Source organism: Panulirus ornatus, chromosome 23 (genome assembly GCF_036320965.1).
Source record: "Panulirus ornatus isolate Po-2019 chromosome 23, ASM3632096v1, whole genome shotgun sequence".
Taxonomy (NCBI): domain Eukaryota; kingdom Metazoa; phylum Arthropoda; class Malacostraca; order Decapoda; family Palinuridae; genus Panulirus; species Panulirus ornatus.
The window spans coordinates 7,703,064-7,725,395 of NC_092246.1; the positions used below are offsets into that span (position 1 = coordinate 7,703,064).

General features: G+C 49.6%; 1 protein-coding gene across 1 annotated transcript in view; it reads left to right on the forward strand.

Moving 5' to 3' along the window:
• Positions 1-22,332, forward strand: part of eys (eyes shut) — a 36,933-nt gene that overhangs the window by 9,155 nt on the left and 5,446 nt on the right. The window contains exons 5-22 of the mRNA XM_071676539.1: positions 18-131; positions 2,768-2,939; positions 3,252-6,348; positions 8,908-9,036; positions 9,845-10,038; positions 11,023-11,089; positions 11,652-11,813; positions 13,028-13,179; positions 13,870-14,009; positions 14,578-14,680; positions 15,140-15,279; positions 15,622-15,795; positions 16,924-17,149; positions 17,832-18,001; positions 18,232-18,441; positions 19,647-19,856; positions 20,479-20,561; positions 22,098-22,262. Of these exons, the coding sequence (XP_071532640.1) occupies positions 18-131; positions 2,768-2,939; positions 3,252-6,348; positions 8,908-9,036; positions 9,845-10,038; positions 11,023-11,089; positions 11,652-11,813; positions 13,028-13,179; positions 13,870-14,009; positions 14,578-14,680; positions 15,140-15,279; positions 15,622-15,795; positions 16,924-17,149; positions 17,832-18,001; positions 18,232-18,441; positions 19,647-19,856; positions 20,479-20,561; positions 22,098-22,262 (5,708 nt within the window). The remainder of the gene's footprint in view (positions 1-17; positions 132-2,767; positions 2,940-3,251; positions 6,349-8,907; positions 9,037-9,844; positions 10,039-11,022; positions 11,090-11,651; positions 11,814-13,027; positions 13,180-13,869; positions 14,010-14,577; positions 14,681-15,139; positions 15,280-15,621; positions 15,796-16,923; positions 17,150-17,831; positions 18,002-18,231; positions 18,442-19,646; positions 19,857-20,478; positions 20,562-22,097; positions 22,263-22,332) is intronic.

The window sequence follows — 22,332 nt, forward strand, 5'->3', positions numbered from 1 at the left end:
TGTCTGCTGTGGTACAGGCTGGATGGGTCGGCGATGTGAGCTGGACTTGGACGAGTGCTGGGCCAGCCCCTGCCAGAACGCTGCCGTCTGCATCAATACGCCAGGCAGCTTCGCCTGTGCCTGCCAATTTGGTGAGTGCAGTTGTTGTACTGGAGCACACATTTTAGTTATAACATTATCACATATTTTCAAATGTTATATTATCATAACATAATTTGATATTAGTGCTAGAGCACTCGTACTGAGCGACTAAAAGTTAGTTTTGTTCAGACTATATAAAACTTGTTAGTTAACTGACCACAGAAATATATTAAGTAATACGTTTAGTGAAGACAATTTATATGAAGTTAGATGTCGTAAAAGATTAGCTTAATAACTTTATTGAATATATGCGTAAGTGGGTTTGACCCTTGGGTTATAGAAACCTACAACCAACAGTATCAGGTCATTATGACAGGAAATGACCTGTCAGCAGTTGTGAGGTGGCAGCGTACAACTGCTAATGACGGGTTTGGTAACTGTATTACCCCATGACTGGTGCCAGATGACTGTATTACCCCGTGACTGGGGATAGGGGAGAAAGAATACTTCCCACGCATTCCCCGCGTGTCGTAGAAGGGGAAGGGAGCGGGGGGGGGGGGGCTAGAAACCCTTCCCTCCTTGTATTTTAACTTTCTAAACAGGGAAACAGAAGGAGTCACGCGGGGAGTGCTCATCCTTCTCGAGGGCTCAGATTGGGGGTGTCTAAATGTGTGTGGATGTAACCAAGATGAGAAAAAAGGAGAGATAGGTAGTATGTTTGAGGAAAGAAACCTGGATGTTTTGGCTCTGAGTGAAACGAAGCTCAAGGGTAGAGGGGAAGAGTGGTTTGGGAATGTCTTGGGAGTAAAGTCAGGGGTTTGTGAGAGGACAAGAGCAAAGGAAGGAGTAGCACTACTCCTGAAACAGGAGTTGTGGGTGTATGTGATAGAGTGTTAGAAAGTAAACTCTAGATTGATATGGGTAAAACTGACAGTGGATGGAGAGAGATGGGTGACTATCGGTGCATTACACATGACAGCTAGAGACTGAGTGTGAACTAATTTGGCCTTTTTTGTCTATTTTCCTGGCGTTACCTCGCAGAAGCACGGGGTAGCGCTGCTGTTTCCTGTGGGGCGGGGTAGCGCCAGGAATGGATGACGGCAAGCAAGTATGAATATGTACATGTGCATATAAGTATATGTGTGTGTATTTGTATGTATATGTTTATATGTTGATACATATATGTATGTATATGTGCGTGTAAGGGCGTTTATGTACACATATGTGTATGTGAGTGGATGAGCCATTTTTCGTCTATTTCCTGGCGCTACTGAAGTTACTAACGAATCACGGTGAGGCTGTGTGTTTTGTATACAATTAAGGATATTAAAGACGTGTAGTACTTCTGACTACATTTGATAGGAATACGAGGGAATATAACCCCAAGAACCTCTATAGAGTAAGGTGTATATTTAAGTATTCCATTTCGTCGGTCATCCTAGGTATAAGTTCTCCCCGTACCATGAAGCTGAGGGACAACATCCCTCCAATACGAGACTTTAATTACACCCTTGGGTTTTAATTGTGGCATGACTGTAGCTCATGCTTGTAGATACACCAGTAGCATTAACATGTAGCCAGGGTCACTACCTCTCCCTCACTGGCCTTGGTCACTACCACTCCCTTCCTCACCAGGCTCGCTACCTCTCCCTCGCTAGCCGGCCAGGCAGACTGGCTGGCTCCCCCTCCCTCGCTAGCCGGCCAGGCAGACTGGCTGGCTCCCTCACCCTCGCTGACCAGGCTCACTACCTCTCCCTCGCTAGCCGGCCAGGCAGGCTGGCTGGCTCCCTCACCCTTGCTAGCCGGTCAGGCAGACTGGCTGGCTCCCTCTCCCTCGCTGACTAGACTCACTACCTCTCCCTCGCTAGCCGGTCAGGCAGACTGGCTGGCTCCCTCTCCCTCGCTGACCAGGCTCACTGCCTCTCCCTCGCTCGCCGGCGAGGCTGGCTCCCTCCCTCTCCCTCACCACACTAACATAATTACCCCTTTCATTATACCTCTTATGTCTTATTTTCGGCTAATAATAAAATATCTGGACTCTCGCCTCAGTTCCCTGTGTTCCTTACTCAGTTGCAGTAGCACCTTCTCTTGCTCCTGTACCCTCTGTAGCTTCAGTAAATGAATCTTGTATCCTCTGTAGCTCCAGTAACACCTGTACTGAATCTTGTATCCTCTGTAGCTTCAGTAACACCTGTACTGAATCTTGTATCCTCTGTAGCTTCAGTAACACCTGTACTGAATCTTGTATCCTCTGTAGCTTCAGTAACACCTGTACTGAATCTTGTATGCTCTGTAGCTTCAGTAACACCTGTACTGAATCTTGTATGCCTCTGTAGCTTCAGTAACACCTGTACTGAATCTTGTACCCTCTGTAGCTTCGTTATGATTTACGAGCCTGGACCCCTCCTCCCCAGGCCATTAGGTTCATGGCTTCACCGGCTTCAGTCATGTGTCTCAGCCCCCGAAGCTTTGATCGTGGCTTCAGCAACGTCAGTAGTGTGCCGCCAGCCCTCCCCACCCCATACCTTCCTTGCTTCAGCAACGTCAGTAGAGTGCGGGAGGCCGCTGCCCCGTAGCCCTAGGAGAGTCTGAGTATCCTTTGGACTATCCTTTTGTTTATGTCTGAGGCTGGACTTGAGCCGAGGTTAAAAAGGGACGTTTCTTACCCCCGTCTGGGGCGTGGCAGGGTTCACGGGGCCGCTGTGTGAGGAGGCGGTGGTGTTCTGCGAGGCGAACCCCTGCCAGAATGGCGCCCTCTGCGTCATGGAGGAGCACAACGCCACCTGCTACTGCGTCCCGGACTACCACGGTGCCCAGTGCCAGGACCAGTACAACGACTGCCTCCCCTACGCTCCCAGGTACGACCCACACACACACACACACACACACACCACGTCTATAATGCTCCACTTGCTAGAATGGTTTGCCTGATGATAATTATTTGATAGCCTGCGCTGCATGACTTTCCTGTGGGCGTCATGCATCAAAATGATACAAAGCGATAGAAGCAAAGATTCATTTCATGGTCAGTAGACACAAGAATTAATTCTAGACTCAGTACGTACAAGAATTGACTCTATCTCCTCATCCTAGTTTAGTCATTTATTGATATTATTATTTATATGCATTCGATCGTTGTTTGTATTTCTCAAGTATCATTATACTGACAGATGCTTCAATGGTGGCGAATGTATCGACGGGGTAGATAGCTTCTTGTGCAGCTGTCCTAACTCCACCTCAGGCGACCTGTGCCAGTGTGCCACAACTGCTGAGGGTCAGGTTTGTGAGGAGCTTCCTCTCTGGTATGAGGACAAGCCCTACCAGGCCATCGGACCCACCAAGACCGAGATATTTCACCACTGGTTCAACATCAGCCACTCAGTCAACGAGTCAGTGACGGATTATCTACCGTCTCCCACCTCAACAGACGAGGTCTATGTTTACTCGACCAGTTCTGTCGATCTATCACCATACGATCTCCTGCCGAGCGGAGCCTTTACCCCGAGCTCCGAGTTGGTGTCGAGTGTGTTGGTCACGGCCCCACGGCTGCCCAAGGACTTCTCTACGCCGTCTTCTGTGATAAGTGCCAAAAAATCGTCCGTGTATAGCGAACCAATTTCCGCCAGTGTGCCTTACTCTTCCAGCGAACTGTATGACGCCATCTTCCCTTCTGCCAGTCTCTTCCCTTCCTCGATGGAATGGAGCGAATCCTTATCTATGCAGCCAACGCCAGTGCTTCCAGTCCCGCCTTCCTCAGTTGCTCCTGAAGACTCCCTCTGGTTGTCTTCGGAGTATCCGATCTCTACGTCCGTGCCACACATCGGCCCAACACACCTCCTTGAGGGCTCCTTCACCACGCCCTCGGCGGAGCTCGTGTCCCTGTCCCTTGTGTTTGGGGTCGACGTAAGTACCACGTCTGTGTTCGATTCAGTATCTGCCGTAGAGCCCACCCCTGTGCTCAGCCTCGCCAGTAGCTTGCTAGTCCCCGTGACCTCTGACTTGGTAGGTGCCACATCTGCCTCGCCAGCCTCTCCTTACGACCTAGTCAACGCGACGTTCCTGCCGGGTGATGACGGGGACGGGAACCAAACCTTGACGTCTGAGGCTTCCTTAGCTAGCGCACCTCTCACCCCAACACCCGAGGAGGATACCAGTGTGACTGAAGACTTGCTTACTGCTTCCTCCTTACCGACAGAATTACCGGGAAATGATACTACTTACCCCGCGGAAGGAGTCGACGTCACAGAAGTCTCCCCATCCGCTGACACTGAACCTCCTGTGATGATCACGTTGTTCAATGTTTCCATATCTGGGGAGGACTTTACTGACCCCGCCTTCACGTCGTCGACGGAGTTCACGACGCTTCAAGCAAACGTTACAGATCAGTACCTCGATATCTCCACCTCCGTCAGCGTCACGTATGTTACAACATCCCCTCCGATGACCACGTCAACGGAGGACCAGGAAACAGGAGGTCCCACGTATCCCGAAGGCACGCCCTCGGCCACACCACCGCCGGATTATGAAGACACGGGAGGCACCACGCCCGAGACAGATGGTGTCTCTCCTACAGATGCTCCACTTGCTCCTTACACTCCACACGTAGACACTGAGCCATCCGTTCTAACACCCAGTGAATCAGGTGTTGATATGAATCTAACTACCATAGACGTGGATGAATACGATGAGTATAATGTCACACATCCTGTTCCGAGCGATGAGTATAATAAAACAGTTACGGTGCCGCCAGATTTAGAAACAACTGTGGAAACTCCACCAACAGTTGAGAGCATGAATGTAACAGAGAACGAAACGCTGTTCGAGACCACTGTTGAAACAGTTGTTACAGTCACCCCCCCGGGCACCCCCGCTGTCACGCCCATCACCCATCTCCCATCCGACAGACCCCCGACAGATTTAACGATCTACGAGAATTTCACGAGAGAAATTACCAGCTTCTTCGGGACAGAAACAACTGAAATGAGTTCATTACCTGAAACTTCCACCACAGATGTGACTCTCTTGAACGAGTCCACTTCCGTTACTGAGTCGGTGCCATATAACGAATCCTTCACGACGCCTTTCACATTAACTGACTTATTGTTTACGACGGGGTTGACGACGACCACGACCACCACGACCACCAACGCTTCCTACACCACGACAGACACGACTCCGTGGAACGTTTCCCTCACCACGACTGCGACAGTACTTAATGATTCCCTTCCAACGGAACTGACGACTTACGACACCTCCCTCACCACAGAGTCCCCGCGCCCCCAGGACTCCACCACAGCGGTCAGTATGGCCACAGACATCCTGGCCCTCACAACATCTAGTTATGTTACTGAGGGCACAACCATCAACGATTCTCTAACAGTTGAGCAAACGACCCCTGACCAGTTCTACGTTACGGTAAACGACACTTACACGGCGAAAGCAACAACATACAGAGCGGAGACGTCTAGTGAGACCCTGGCTAGTGGGGCGACGCTGACGGACGCCCCTTGGCCGGCGACTGACGCCTCACCTGCCCCACAGAGGACAGTAGGGACCTCGGTGGCGCCGGAGGTGATAACTAAGCCGTCAGTTGTGACGAGTGAGAGTAAAGACGACACACGATCTACGACCACCAGCGTCCCTCCCGCCCCAGCGACCACGCGTCTGGCCGACGTCTTCACCGTCGTGACCGAGGAACTTCAAGATTTCGAAAACGTCACAATACCCGACGAGGAGTTCCTCTATACTGCCTCCGAGACGGGAGTTAGCATTACCAGGACGGCGGCGGTGTCCTCCACCCCCTCCGCCGCTCCCCGGCCCTCACTACCAGAGGAGTCCTTGCTTCTTACCTCGACGGGTCCGCCCACCACAGAGGGGCGGCTGGGACAGACTTCCCTTGAGACGGGTGAGCCGTCTGCCCCAACCCCCCTCACCACACTCCCTCCTCCCACCACCTTGACCACGGCGGCACCTGCTGCTACATTCCAGGTACCCGAGGCCCTCACGCCGGTCACTCTCGTCGCCGAGGTCAACATGACGACGGAGGCTGGTGACCACACGGCCAGCTCCAGCGTCGAGATCCCCGTCTTCAACACGACGTCACAGAGACCCCGGGAACCTCCCACACTCCCTAGTGAGCCCCACAAGCCCAGCGTGTCCCCAGCCACCGGCACGGAGACCCAGAGCGACCAGCCGGCGGCGGTGGCCTGTGGCGCCGGCTACTGCCTCAACGGCGGCACCTGCGTCGTCCGCGGCGGCAACTTCTCCGTGAGTATCATGAGGCTCCTGCTAACCCTGCCCAGACCATGGGTCACACGGAACGATCTTGTGTATCTATGTTTTCCTCATATTGTGTGTACACACACACACACATATACGTAGGGTGTCGAGATGAGCCTCCACTAACACCACACTACACAGGATAACTCTCTCTCTCTCTCTCTCTCTCTCTCTCTCTCTCTCTCTCTCTCTCTCTCTCTCTCTCTCTCTCTCTCTCTCTCTCTCTCTCTCTCTCTCATGTTTGGGTTGTTATGGTCACAGTAAGCGACCAACGTCAACCCAGATACAAACATTTGGGTTATCAACGACATCTTATGTTTGGACTCCATCAACGGAGTAATGCTAACACTGCAGTGTATATCACGCTATCCAGAGATGTGTACACCGCTGTGTCCGACTTATAAACTCTTCACCAGAACTTGACCCCTCTTGCCTTACACCGTAATGTAGGTTCACTTTCACTCTTCTATAGGTATTACTTTGGTTTTTGCTCCTGAGAGCTGACTGCTTGTGTGCCCCCATCACTAACTAGACCACTCAATACTCGGCAAGCTGCTGCGTCGCATGGTTATTGTGGGGCTGTTGGCAACTCAATGGGCCGTTTTGATAACTGTTTCTTTCCCTACACCTCGAAGCTTTGGAGCTCTCTACCTTCTCATGCCTTTCCTAGTAACTATAACCAGACTCATTTTAAAAGGCAAGTTTTTTAGGTTCTCCAAAATTCTTGAATACTTTCCCATGACTTTTCTTTTTCCGCTTCATAATTCTTTCTATATTTCAATTTAGGCCCGGCCTTGATGTGGGTTTCTGTGCTCAGCACAGGCTAGACTGGCCACCTCGCCTCAGCCAAAGGAAGAAGTGTATATGCGTCTCGTTTGACCTCAGTCAACCCGTTATACCATGCTGAGCATGGCCTCACCTCAGCTCATTCCGTAACACATGGAATGTCTGAACACGTTCCTTTCCTCATATATATTTCAACGAATTCGGAAAAGGTCAGAATCATTCCTGGAAGTCGACGTACTTGAGTTCTGAGAGGCTACCATCCCACGCTTACTGCGGGTGGGAATCGTGGTCATCATAAGCCAGTGGCATCGAGTGTTCGATAGCCAAACGATAGGAACGAGACGACCTTCACATCTTTTCCCCAAGGTAGCAGGTCCACCCTGGGGAGCAAGACGTCCCTGGCCCACACCAACCCACGGGGGTTCAGCTACACACGAAGGGTGTGAGATGCGCCTGGCCTGATCCTCCTCAGTCATGGTGTGAATCTGAGCCTCTATGGGATGCCATAAAACCCGAAGACCTAGACAACCATATCCCCAAGCCAGGGTACGAGTCGTTGTGGTGTGGTGTGGGGTGATGGTGCGAGGGTGAGCCAGGGGTGGAGGTGCTGATGTTGCCCCTCGATAATGATTCAAGATGTTATCGAAATATCGGACCTGTGATGATGATGTTGATCCCTGTGACGACTGATGTGTGGCCAGCGAGAGGCTAGTGCTGCCCGGGGTCCATGTTTCCTACACACACACACACACACACACACACACACACACACACAGACACATATACACACACACACATGCATACGTTCTCCATTCTCAATGATTTAGAGTAAATTATCTCCCACCCTATCCATATTCCTGACCGCCGTGACCACTTCCCTAATATTCTGGATCTGTTTTTCACCTCTAGTCCATCCCGCTGTCACGACACAATCTCACCCTCAGCTGGTTCATGTGATCACACGCTCATAAATGTATTGCTTCTAACAACGTCTCTCCCTCCAGCAGCACCTTCCTGGTGTAAAAACTGGCACCGCACAACTCTCGTCTCTCATCTGACTCACTGAACATACTTGGTATTACCGTAACATCCTCTCTCTCTCTTGGGAACCCCACATGACGGAAGTAGCCAAGTCTGTCCCTTAGAAACTGGGTGTCCTTTTTAGATATCGAAATATCTTTTCCTCCGTTTATACAAAGGATTGTTTCGTCTTTATATAGATTACTGTTCTTACATTTGAGGGGGTTCTAGCTCTGCATCCTTACTTGACAGAGTTGAGTCGAAAGCGGTCCGACTTGTAAACTGTCCCAGGCTGACTTTCAAAACTTGGTTCTCTTGCCCTACGCCGCAATGTTGGTTCACTTTCCCTCCCCTACAGGTATTACTTTGGCTTTTACTTCCGAGAGCTGGCTGCTTGTGTGCCCCCCACCACTACCTAGATCACACAATACTCGGCAAGCTGCTGTGTTACATGACTGATGTGTGGCTGTCGAAGCTTTGGAACTCCTTATCTTCTCGCGTCTTTCCCAGTAACCATGACCTGGTACAGTAAAAAAAAAAAAAAAAGATAAAACCAGGTTTCTCACTTCCTCCAGAATTGGCAAATACTTTCCCTTGTCTCTTCATTTTCCTTTTCAGAATCCTTTCTATATCTCACTTAACGCCCGGCCTTGATGTGGACTTTTATCCGTGACTGGAGCACCTACAACGTTAAACATAAAGGGAGGTTGAGGTAGACTAGAATGTTGTCTTTGCTTGCAGTGTGAATGCCCCTTCGACCGGCGGGGTCCGTCCTGTGAGGTCTACTTCTACATCAACAAGCCTTACTTCGTGGGCGCCTCCTTCCTGGGCGTGGCCGTGGGCAACATGTCTCTCCGGCGAGGCGTCCAGGTAAGCGGCCCAAAGGGTTCTGGTACCGGGTGAGTGTGACGAGGGGTCATGGGACCAGACGGTCGGGCCCAGGAGATCTTAGGACCAAGTTAGCCAAGCTTATGGGGTCCTGGGACCGGGTGAATGTACCGCAGGAGTTTGGAACCAGGTGAGCCAAGCCTAGGGTGTCTTGGGACCAGGTGCGTGTCCCGAAAGGTCTTGGGACCATGTAAGCAGGCTGACGGGTCTTGGGACCAGGTGGGCAGGTCTAGGGGGTCTCGGGCCTTTACATATGTATTCACGCTGAGTCACAAAGTTTTCACATGAAAACCACAGTAAAGTTACTTTAACAACAGTTGTCTCCTTTAAATACGGTGTTCTTAAGGACATACATTAGTGTCTTAGGAACTGTATTCGATTTTTATCACTGAATATTAATTTTCTTGAAGGAGACTATGAGGCAGCAGTACTTAGCCTTTGTTGATAGCTACGGTAACAGCCCCATCTAAATGCAGTAGCAGAAGTCTGACTTGCCTTCAAGTAGCATTATAATCGGCATTGTAAATCGCGCTAGCTAATTCGCTTCAATATTTGCTCCTCCTCATCAAATGCTTTCGATTACCCGGAGTTTTAACCATTATTTTGCATTCGCATCTACCGTAGAATTTCAGTTCACTTGGGAATGCCTCGAATGTGAGTGTGGATGACCCGCACAGCAATGTCAACCACCTTTATCCTTTTTAATTGTGATTCTTTTTATCATTTATTTACCTCCATTTTGAGTTTGAGGTGAGGTTCTGAGCGCCCCTGGGCATCATTCCTCCTACAGGTGTATGTCCAGTTCACCTCTCAGGACCCCAACGGCCTGGTGGCTTACAGCGAGGGCCCCGGCGACGCCTTCTTCATGCTCCTCCTCAGAAACTCACTCCTGCAGTTCGTCTTCTCCTGCGGCCTCCAGACGGTATCCTTCCTGCAGGGGAACGAGAAACTCACCAGGAACTACCAGACAGATGTCTCCGTCAGGTGGGTCCTCGGTAGAGGAAGTGACGTGTGTGTGTGTGTGTGTGTGTGTGTGTGTGTGTGTGTGTGTGTGTGTGTGTTCAAAGATATGTGCATCCTCTTGTGACGGTGTATTTGTGTGCACGCTCCTCTTTGTGCATAGTCTTTCTCTTTTGAACTTTCTCTACTGCAAAGCAGGATGATCAAAGACATTAGAACGAGTACAGAGATGAGCCACAAAGTTGATTCCATGAATTCTTCCGTGTGAAGATAGGCTCAGAGGGATAATTCTCGTCTCTCTCAGGAGACATGGACTGCTTGACAACTTGACGCAAGTTTTCACATATTCTCACTTAAATTGACCGAATCGCGAAGCCTTTTTCAAAATACAAGGCCATACAATCACTAATAAAAAGGAAGGCAATATCAACACAGGGATAAAATCTCCAAATAGACCCTTTAAACACTGCAGTGAATTACCTCCAAACGTTTTCCTTAAGTAAAGAATCTATACACCAAAAACCGTCTGGACACAATGTACACAAATACATACGTTTTCTGTTCATCCCAGACACGTAGGAATTCCCCGGACACAAACTGAGCCGGAGCGTAGTACAATCTTGAACACTCCACTGTGCAAGGTTCTTCCGCCGTTCATCCCTGTGGCTCTTAACGCCGGAGGGAGGGAGTGTGGTGCTTGGATGGGGGAGGGAGGGAGCCTTTGTTTCCACCATATTCTCACCTTATCTACAGTAGCCAGGAGCTAAAAGGTAAACCAAGGAATACCCAAGTGATGGGGCCAACAGGCCTTATATCATCATCAGTGTTTTCCCATGTACTCTCTCTCTCTCTCTCTCTCTCTCTCTCTCTCTCTCTCTCTCTCTCTCTCTCTCTCTCTCTCTCTCTCTCTCTCTCTCTCTCTCTCTCTCTCTCTCTCTCTCTGTGCCACCGGGGGCATCAGGTCGGAAAGGAGGAGAGCTAAGACATGTGTTGTTCTCCCTCCTGCAGGATGTGGTGGACGCCCTACCAATACGACACCCCCTGGGGACCTGGCATGTGCAGCGCCTCCATGCAGGTCAGTGCCTTCGTCAGTAGCTCCCTCACTGTCTTGTCCCCTCTCATGTAGGTGGGTCACCTTCACCATCCCTTGTCATGTAGGTGCAAGTGACTTATTCGTTCTAGTCCACATTAAAGGAAGTATTCCTTCGTGAAGGTAAAGAAGGGCCAGCATTCCATGTGTCAGGATACGGAGAACGACCTTATCAGTCTTATTCCAGCTGATGAACAGGTGTTACTGTGTGTGTGTGTGTGTGTGTGCCTCCAGGTACGTCCCCTCACCAGCAAGACGGCGGGCGTGTCAGGTCTTCTGTTCCGTCGTGAACAACACGACTCGGGCAGGATAGGCCTCAGTGATGGCCATCTTGGGCGGAGGGAAGATCATAGACACGAAACGAAATAGATAAAAATGATCATAATTGTTAATTGTCGACCCGACACACAGGCGCAGAAGAGAGATGCGAGAGCGGATAGAAGGAGGTGCTACAACGGATCCAGAAACTGAGGACCAGCGACGTTACATGATAAGTGACATGATGAGTGAAGATAGTAATATATGTGGTGGTCTGGTCTTGTGACAGGTGAACGGGACGGCGCCTGTGTACAGCGAGCAGCGCTCCTGGAGCCCCTGGGTCCGCCTGGGTCTCCTGTACCTGGGCGGCCTCCCCACCTCCTACTCCTCACCGCTCGTCGTCAAGGCCGGCTTCCTCCCCAGACTGAACGGCTGCATCTCCTTGCTTGAGGTCAGCATCCTACCCTCTTGGTCATCCTTATATATATATATATATATATATATATATATATATATATATATATATATATATATATATATATATATATATATATATATATATGTATATATATCAATGATAATGATACAAACATCCAACAGCCAGGGTCGAAAGTGACTCTCCTTCTCACGTTGGTGAGCAACGGGGTCTACACTGGTCGAATCCCATCAGGCTCACACAATGTAAACTCCGTTGCTCACCAACATGAGACGAAGGGTATACGATTACATAGTATCAATAGTCATTCCCCTATTAGGGGCGATCTTAGACTAGCAGTAGCACTCCCGCCTGCCACGCAGGGGTCCCGGGTTCGAGCCCGGCTTTTGGAGATTTGTATGTTCTATGAAAGTCCGCGTTCATATGCATTATATATATATATATATATATATATATATATATATATATATATATATATATATATATATATATATATATATATATATATATATCATACTTTCTAATATGAAATGTTGTAATCCTGGTAGACTCTTTGATATTCGGATCTCTACCCTGTGTCGGGGTGAGGCCTTTTGTTCAGAAGTGCCATTTTTTTTGGTTCTGAGATCCTGGTGACCCTGGGTAACGAGAGGGAGGAGGTGTCCTTGGAGCTCACTGCTGTGGACAGACGAAGGAAACGTATGTGGAACAGGATATCATTAGGCGTCATTTGCCCACGGCTGACACTTTATGATGACCAGAGGTCAACTCACCTTCCGTTTTCCTCGGAGGTAGAACTCTTTCGTTTGTTCCACCCAGAGGTGTTGTACTCTCAAAAGTAAACCTGGATCCTGTCTACCCAGCTTAATATGTCTCAGTCTCCGTACATTACCATCATCTGTATCTCTCAGTAGTAAAGCAACCTAGTGTTACCTAGAGGTAGAAATGTACATACGTACCTAGAGATGAATATTTGACCTTTCCCTTACAAGTCAACTCGTCCCCATTTGTTTGTAAGTCTGCAGGTAAACTTGCTACGTTGCCAGTGTATACAACAGGCGGGTTTCCCCTGTCTGTCATGTTACCCGAAGCACCTGAATATGGGAATGCTTCACTGTTCCCTGCGAATGAACCATTTACACTCACCCCTGGTCAATGAATTACCCCCTTCCCTTCCCCCTGTTTACCATATCACCACCTGGATGAAGGACTGTTGTTTCCCGTGTCAGGTGAACGGGCGTGAGGTGGACATGTGGGTGTCGAGCGTGGCGGGTGAGCGGGTGGAGGAGTGTGGTGCAGCGCCGTGCCCTCCTGGCTCCTGCTTCAACGGCGGCTCCTGCGTCCCAGGCCCTGCCCTCTGGTCCTGCCAGTGTCCCCGAGGGTCAGTGCCTGCCTGACACCCCAGATATACTGACACCCCAGATATGCTGACACCCCAGATATCCTGACACCCCAGATATGCTGCAACCCGAATATACTTACGCCCTAGATATACTGACGCCCCAGATATACTGACACCCTTGATATGCTGACACCCCAGATATGCTAATACCTCAGATATACTGACACCCCAGATATAATAACTCCCCAAATATACTGACACCCCAGATATGATGACACCTCAGATATACTGACTCCCCAGAAATACTGACACCTTAGATATACTAACACCCCAGATATACTGACACCTCAGATATACTGACTCCCCAGATATACTGACACCTTAGATACACTGATACCTTAGATATACTGACACCCCAGATATACTGACATACTGACACCCCAGATATACTGACACCCCAGATATACTGGCACCCCAGATATACTGTAGATGAATGACGGTCCTCACACACGTTTCGTTACCATATTTCATTATACCATTAGTGATAATATCATGTTGAGGAAGATCGTATGGGTTCTTGCATACAGTATTGCTCCACTTGTAAGCTACTCACCACCTCCACTGGTAACTTCCGTTCACTGCTCGTAAAGTCAGTGTGTTCGAGGATCACACGAGAACACAATAGTTCTCAACAAGTCTTGTGATGATAAAGTGATTGTGATGTTACAGGTACCAGGGTGAGCTGTGTGAGCAAGCGGAGTGTGAGGGTGTGAGTGGACCTTGCCACAGTGGGCGGTGCATCCCCACCCACCGCCCACACCCTCTCTGCTTGTGCCCCACCCACCGCCACGGCCTCTACTGTGAACTAGGTGAGCCCTCTGACACCCGTGGATGCTGAGCACAACCAACATAGTGTCGTTGGTCAATACTTTCATAAAGTGCGTTTTTTTCGCTGTTTCTTTTGCCGTGCAGCCACACACACAGAGACATCCTGATGGCATGTGAGGACGTATATGGCCAATGGCATCCAAATGATCACTTAGCGTTGTCCCTTTTCGTTCACTCATCACATGTGATGAGTCTCAGTTGCTTTGTTAAATGAAGATTTGGCGTATCATCAGGTGTGTCTCATTTAGATATTACTGTTCCATAATGTTGTAGGATGTGACATAGATATTCCTCACTCTATGGTTCTCATGTCTGTAAGTCCAGCATATCCAATTTTGTTTCAGAGTTTTTCGATTTGTATAATTCATTTTTCCCAATTTTTAACTGTGAAAAACTTGTCATGAGTGAAGTGTATGAAGAGGAACCCTGCACACACGGTGCGACCCAGCAGGTGATGTATACTGTAACATCCAGGATGTATACAGACAGAGAAGGGAGGGAGAGAGTGTTGGAGGAGTGATGGTGATAATTTTGGCGGTGTTCTTACAGAGCGGGTGGTGGAGCGACCCTCCTACTCGGGCACCGTATCTGGCTACAGCTCCTACACCGCCTACAGGCTGGACTACGACGCTACATTCACCACCGCTGTCAGGTACTGTCATCATGGTGCACAGTTGGCGTGTCCATCAAAGAAAATGGGTAAAATTTGGAGTGACATCGTCAGATTAGGTCATGACTCTTGTCACATGGGGAGGAGGTGTCAAGTGTTGTGTTCAGTGGTGAGTACAGTGGGTGTCAGTGTTACACCATGAGACCTAACCACTTCAGGGGTTGCTGAAGTCGCTTGCAGGCAGACGAAATAGAGGACATAATGGTTCACTACTTTTCATTGCAAGGTTTTGTTATTGAGATATTACATCTGTCTTTCGTATGACCTTGATGCCTGTTTATGGATGACAGAGCTCTACCACTTGTGTATTGCATAGGTACCTATGCCTCCTCCTACGTGACCCCCTCACACCTGTATCCCCCTTGTGCCTCCTACGTGACCCCCTCACACCTGTATCCTGCCTGTGCCTCCTCCTAACTGCCTCACCTGTGGTGTCTGCAGGCTACACTTCACGACGCGGGCGCTGCGGCAGGTGGGGCTCCTGGCCTACTTGGGCAACACCGTCAGGAGCGCCACGCAGGACTTCCTGGCCCTCAGTCTGGTCCGTGGATACCTCCTGCTGACGTGGGACCTCGGCGCAGGTCAGTTGCCTCATAATAATCTCCTACCTCATAATTCAGTACTTGTCTCTCATCCTTGTCGCTCCATCCCAGAACGGACATGTCATTTCCCTGTACAATGAATTTCCCGATGTCGTGGCACAGATTAAACCTGCACTGTGGATGTATATATCGAACAAGAACCATTATGTTTCACATGGAAATGAAACTCATTCATGTGATGGTGATGTTCGTCCACCCTCTTCAGGTGGACCAGTCGCGAACGAACGCGGTTTGATCTCTCATTATCATGTACCATCTTAATGCTTCCATTCTCAAAAGGAGCAGTTTTTTAAGTCGATATTCATCTTCCACTTAAACCAGGACCTCGACGAATAATGACACCAGAGCCGCTGGACACAACGCTACACACGCATTCCGCCCTGATCGGTCGGCGGGGGAGGAGGGCGTGGCTGGTGGTGGACTCCCAGAGGAACGTGTCAGCCTCGGCCCCGGGCTACCTCTCCTCCCTCAACACCAACAACATCCTCTACATCGGTACGGACTCTCTCCTCCTTTCGTAATGTAACTAACTCTCATATAACATGAGGGATAATATGTACCAATATATCATGAGGCGGTATGCTAAACTTGACATTTCTCCTCTACCCTGACGTGGAGGGGAAGAGTTCTACCTCTGTATTCCCTGCGTGTCGTAGAAGGCGACTAAACGGGGCGGGAGCGGAGGGCTGGACACCCTCTCCTGCTTGTGTTTCAACTTCTTAAAAAGAGGAAACAGAAGAAGGAGCCAAGCGGGGAGTGCTCAGACTAGGGTGTCTGAATGTGTGTGGATGTAACCAAGATAAGAGAGGAGAGATGAGTAGTATGTTTGAGGAAAGAAACCTGGATGTTCTGGCTCTGAGTAAAATGAATCTCAGGGTTAAAGGGGAAGAATGCTTTGGAAATGCTTTAAAGTTAGGGGTTCGTGAGAGGACAAGAGTTAAGGAAGGAGTAGCACTACTCCTGAGGCAGGAGTAGTGGTTACATCCACACACATTCGGACACCCCAGTCTGAGCCTTCGAGGAGGAGGAGCACTCCGCTCTTGGGTCCTTCTGTTTTCCCTTTTAGAAATTGAAAATACAAGGAAGGGTGGGGGGTTCCAGTCCCTCAGCTCCCACCCTCATTAGTCCCCTTCAACGACACGCAGAGAATACGTGGGAAATGCTCTTTCTCCCCTATCACTTTGATAGGTAGCGCAAGGAAACAGAGGAAAGAATGACCCAACCCACCCACATACACATGTATATACACACACACGTCCACACACGCACATATACATGCCTATACATTTCAACGTATACATATATGTATACATATACAGACATATACATATATACACATGTACATAATTCATACCTGCTGCCTTTATTATATATATATATATATATATATATATATATATATATATATATATATATATATATATATATATATATATATATATATATATATATATATGTGTGTGTGTGTGTGTGTGTGTGTGTGTGTGTGTGTAGAAGTACCTTCTGACCTCCGTTACCCCTTTGACTGATGCCTTGCCTCATGTCACATACCTTCCCACACTTCCCTGACCTCTCTGCAATGTAACCCTCCGCAACCCCTGACCTGTGTCGTCTACCTGGCAGGGGGTCACCCGTCCTGGAACATGAGCCATCTACCAGCGGATATGTGGCGCCATGAAGGCTTCCGAGGCTGCGTCTTCGACCTGCGAGTGGCGGCCACTTCTCTGGGGCCGTGGACGGCCCTCAGGATCGCGGGGTCGGCCAACGTGAAGGAGTGTGGCGAGGACGAGTGTCGTCACGACTCCTGCAGCAACGGCGGCACGTGCGTCGGCCTGGGAGCCACCATCAGGTTAGCTGGTTCCTCCTCCCTCAGGCAGCAAACGGTGACTCGCCTCCTGCAGTATACCAAACTCTGCCACGGGACATTCCCCCTATTTACTCTCCTCTCACACCTACACTACAACACGTTGCCACATATCTAGATAACCATATTTACGTCACTCAGCAGCGTAGAGAAATGACGTATTATACGCGGATATAGATGGATATTTGACTGGTCAGGTCAAGACTTTGATGTTGGTGAGGCAGACAGCATAGTCGGCTGGTGCAAACCAGCGCCATACTGGTTGAAGACATTGTTGCACGGGTTCTGTCCCTCCACAGTGTGCTGAAGACGGAGGTGAGCCAGGTAGCCACTGCTTGGTGTCCAGCCCAGCCGTGTGTACACCACAACCCGCCCCTCATCTCCTCTCGTACATCATATGACGATGTGATAACACGACAGTTCATCAACAGCCCTGACTCTCCTCTACTCTCTTACTCTCTTTTTTACCACTTTATTTCATATCTTTAATATATTTGATATTCTGTTAAACTTTGTCTGGGGAAATGTGTCACTGTGTGATCCAAAGATCAACGAAAATGATCTTATATTCTCGTACATTTGTCCAGTCCTCACTTACCTCTTCTTCGAGCATGGTAGGGAGGGAGGAGACCTGCGGTACCAAGCGTCATCCTGTGTGGTGCTGCAGGTGTGAGTGTCCCGTCGGATGGAAGGGCCCGCGGTGCGAGGTGGCCAGCCATATCTGTGAAGGGGGAGGATCGTGTGCTCCTGGAGCCTCCTGCTTGGCCAGCGGCTCACTCGGAGGCCCACCAACCTGCCTCTGTCAGATCGGCCAGACGGGGCAACGCTGTGACAAAGGTAACGATTGTGTTCACACATATTGCCGAAGACTAGAACCCTCACGAGTCAATGCCATACAAGAATATAAACTGTCCATCCTATAGTCCTACACTTCCCCCATTCCTCCGGGATCATGTTACACCCCCAACTCCCCCAGTGCCCCAACACTTCCCCACCTCCCCTCACTCTACGTCCTCCCCAGTCAGTCCCCCACCTGCAGGCGTGAACCCATCCTCCCATTCTTGCAGCCATCAACATCACGGACCCTCAGTTCTCGGGCGATGGATCCTACCTGAGCTTGAGGTCCAGGAGCCTCCGTCGGGAGTCGCTGGTGACGGTGTCCTTCAGGCCCACACGACCCGACGGTCTGCTGTTCCTAGCTCTGCCCAGGCAACCCCCAGGAGACTTCATGGGCCTAGCACTCATCAACGGCACCCTTCAGTTCACCTACCATCTGGGTGAGTGACGCACATGAAAGAAATGGAGAGAATGAGGAGCACAGAGGCTGAGAGAGGGATAGAGGAGGAGAGAGAGAGAGAGAGAGAAGGAGAGAGAGAGAGAGAGGACCTGATTAAAATGCCCAGTAGAACAGGAGAACCGACGGTGACAACAGATAAACTCGCCTCACACAGTAGCGGAAGTTGACTATACTGCGACACAATCCAGAGGTCTTCGCGTGTGGCCACTGGACCCGAGTGTCATAACGGACCTCACAGGGGAGAACAAGGATACGTAACAGAGAAACGAAGGGAAATGTCTTGACCTCTAATGACCAGAATAGAGACACAACGTTTTGACCTGCCTTGGATGACCCAGGGCCATCAAGTGGCCAGCTGGGAGGCTGGAGATGCCTCAGATGAGGATGCTGTGAGGGGAGGGAAGGGGGGAAAGCAACTGCTGTGTGTGTGTGTGTGTGTGTGTGTGTGTGTGTAAACCTGGCACTATGAATGGATACGTATGATTTACAGTGACTCAGTAAAATAAGTCCGATAATCAAGCACCAGTGTTTACAGCTGTGAGGAATATCTTGTTTACCGTAAATCACCAGCCTTCCGGTGCTGTTTACAAATGACGTTGATGATATACTTGTTGCCTTACGATGTTTACATACGCTATAGAAGACTTTGTGTACTGTGAAGTGTTCTTGCGCTTCCCTGATGTCATTTGTAGCTGGTGTCTTCGGGACTGGCTACCAGATATATAATAACTGGATCCTATTCGTTACGAAAATGTTAAATAAAATTGTAAAACAAATTAAAACGAACGTACTACATATAAGTTAGGTTAAGACTTATTGATCATTGATGCACCAAGTGATTAACTGTGAGTATGTGAGGACAGATTGCGGTAAAATGATAAAGGATCATTATAAACAATTTATCTAACTTACAGGTTAATATTTTTTCATATCATTTTAGCTTATTGACCTAAAGCCTTAAGCATGATTGTACAACCCCAGAGCGCGACTTTCTGACCCTTGTACAATGGTCTGGTCTGGGTCAGGTCAGAGGTTAGGCTATCATACCCTTCGGTTTGTACCTACGTGTTAAGGACTTGTACTGTCAAACCTTTAAGTGTGTAAGACAACCCCCATCAGAGGGGTCCAGCTGACCTCACATGACCCCCCCCCCCTAACGCTTGACCTTCCTCATCCCTGAGGCAGGCTGGAGAGCCCCGGGTCTGGTGGTGGTGCGGTCCGAGGCGTCGGCCAGACTGCAGGAGTGGCAGACGGTGAAGGCCTGGCGACGGGGAGGGCAAGGCACACTCACCTTCCGAGGTCGCACCACCAGGGCCGCCGCCGCCACCCCCGCCACACACTCCTCCTCCGCCGCCGCCACCACCCTCCTGGACGTCCACAACGAAGTCTTCGTCGGTCAGTGAAGCACCAGTCTCCCAGCACCTGAACACGGACACCAGTCCCCCAGCACCTGAACACGGACACCAGTCCCCCAGCACCTGAACACGGACACCAGTCCCCCAGCACCTGAACACGGACACCAGTCCCCCAGCACCTGAACACGGACACCAGTCCCCCAGCACCTGAACACGGACACCAGTCCCCCAGCACCTGAACACGGACACCACTCGCCTGCTCCTTTAACACAGACACCATGTGCTGTGTGTGGCCCTCCTGGTGATGTGCTGTGTGTGGCCCTCCTGGTGATGTGCTGTGTGTGGCCCTCCTGGTGATGTGCTGTGTGTGGCCCTCCTGGTGATGTGCTGTGTGTGGCCCTCCTGGTGATGTGCTGTGTGTAGCCCTCCTGGTGATGTGCTGTGCGTGGCCCTCCTGGTGATGTGCTGTGTGTGGCCCTCCTGGTGATGTGCTGTGTGTGGCCCTCCTGGTGATGTGCTGTGTGTAGCCCTCCTGGTGATGTGCTGTGTGTAGCCCTCCTGGTGATGTGCTGTGTGTGGCCCTCCTGGTGATGTGCTGTGTGTAGCCCTCCTGGTAATGTGCTGTGTGTAGCCCTCCTGGTGATGTGCTGTTTCTTCCACAGGTGGTGCCCCGGACCTGTCAGTGGTGCCTCCGTCCGTGGCCCCCCAAGAGAGCCGTGTGCCGTACCGTGGCTGCGTCAGGCAGGTCCGTGCCTCCCCGCCCCACACGTTCCCTCACCTCCCACGACTCTCTCTCTCTCTCTCTCTCTCTCTCTCTCTCTCTCTCTCTCTCTCTCTCTCTCTCTCTCTCTCTCTCTCTCTCTATCTATCTATCTATCTTTTTATCTATCTGTCTATCTATCCATCTTTTTCTCTGTTTCCCACTTTAACTTATGCTTCTTTTAATTCATCCAAATCTTTTCCCTTTTTCATTTTCATTCCCTTTCCCTCATCATCCCCCATTTATTTCATACCCTTTTTTTTTCATTTCCCACTTTCTTTCTCTCTTCAGTCATCTTATTTATTACTTGTTGATCATTTGCCCATGTATTTCCATGCTTTACCAGCTTTTTCATTCCTTTCTATGTTCTTTGTTCTACAAATGTTCAGTTCCTCCACCACTTTCAACTCTGCCATTTCTTTCTGTAAACTCATTTTCTTTATTCGTTCATTCATCTTATGTTTACTTTTGCCATATATTTCATCTTCCACCCATTCCATGTGTTTTATCTATCTAACACTTTTCGTTTCCAACAACGTTTTCCCTTCCACCACCTTCCTCAAACTGCTCCACACTTTCCTTTCCTCTCTCCCACTCATTTCCACTTTTCTCATATCTCCAACTTTCACTTCTATGTTCCTTACGTATTCTAATTCTTACATTCCTTCTTCCTTTTCATCTTTCTAAATTTCGTATATGCTATCATTCTGATTTATTCCACCTTTCTTCATCCACATTGTTTTGTGTGTGTGTTCCACGTCTCTTCTTCCACAAATTCTTTGCCAATCCCTTTGTTTCCTTCCTTCCTCCTTGCTACGTCACTTTACTGGCCCACTCTCCTCCTGGCCTCCTGCTCTCTCCCCCAACCATCTTCATGTGCAACGCACCGCGCGTACTTGATAGCTCTGGGATCATCTGGGATTGTTGTGAGCTACATGGAGGTTTCACTACTTACCTCTTATATACTTCTGATCTCATTCACAGGGAGGATAGAGAGGCAGGCGGGGAGTGGAAGAGAGAAGAGATTGTTACGCGAGGAGGAGGGGAAGGAGTTAGAGACAGAGATAGGAAAAGAAAAAGGAAGCGACAGAAGAGGGAAGATGCATTGATATGGAAAGGAAAAGTGGAGGGAGATAGAACCAGAAAGGTGTAATAGAGAAGGAAGAGGAAAGGGAAGGGGGTCTAGAAAGGTATCAGAGAGAGGGAGGAAACTACAGAAAAAAATTTAATATATCTGAGTTTAGCTGAGCATTCTCCTTAGTTTCGAGGAAAGTGAAATTGAACAGATAAGATGGGAACAAAGTCCTACACACACACACACACACACACACACACACACACACACACACACACACCTGATGTCAGCTGGGATGTATATGTGTACGTGTGTACATACATAAGGCTACAACATGGTGCAGGATCTATATACAAGGATTAGAAGCACGCGAACACCACTCACACTTACTCTATTGATCTGTACCTGTCTCTGTGTCCCTGGTGCACGCCTGTTCGTACCTGCAGGTGATGATCAACAGTGTGGACCACGACCTGCGTGTGCCTGGTGGGGAGGTCGTGCGAGGGGCGGGACTGGCGGATTGTGACGGGACGGCCTGTGGTCACCAGGTGTGTCTCCACGGCGGCACCTGCACTCCCGCCGGCGACACCTTCGTCTGCGCATGTCCTCAGGTACATCTTAACCACACCTTCCAACGCTCCCGTGGTATAGACCTACGTGCCTTGCCATGAGTAAAGGGAC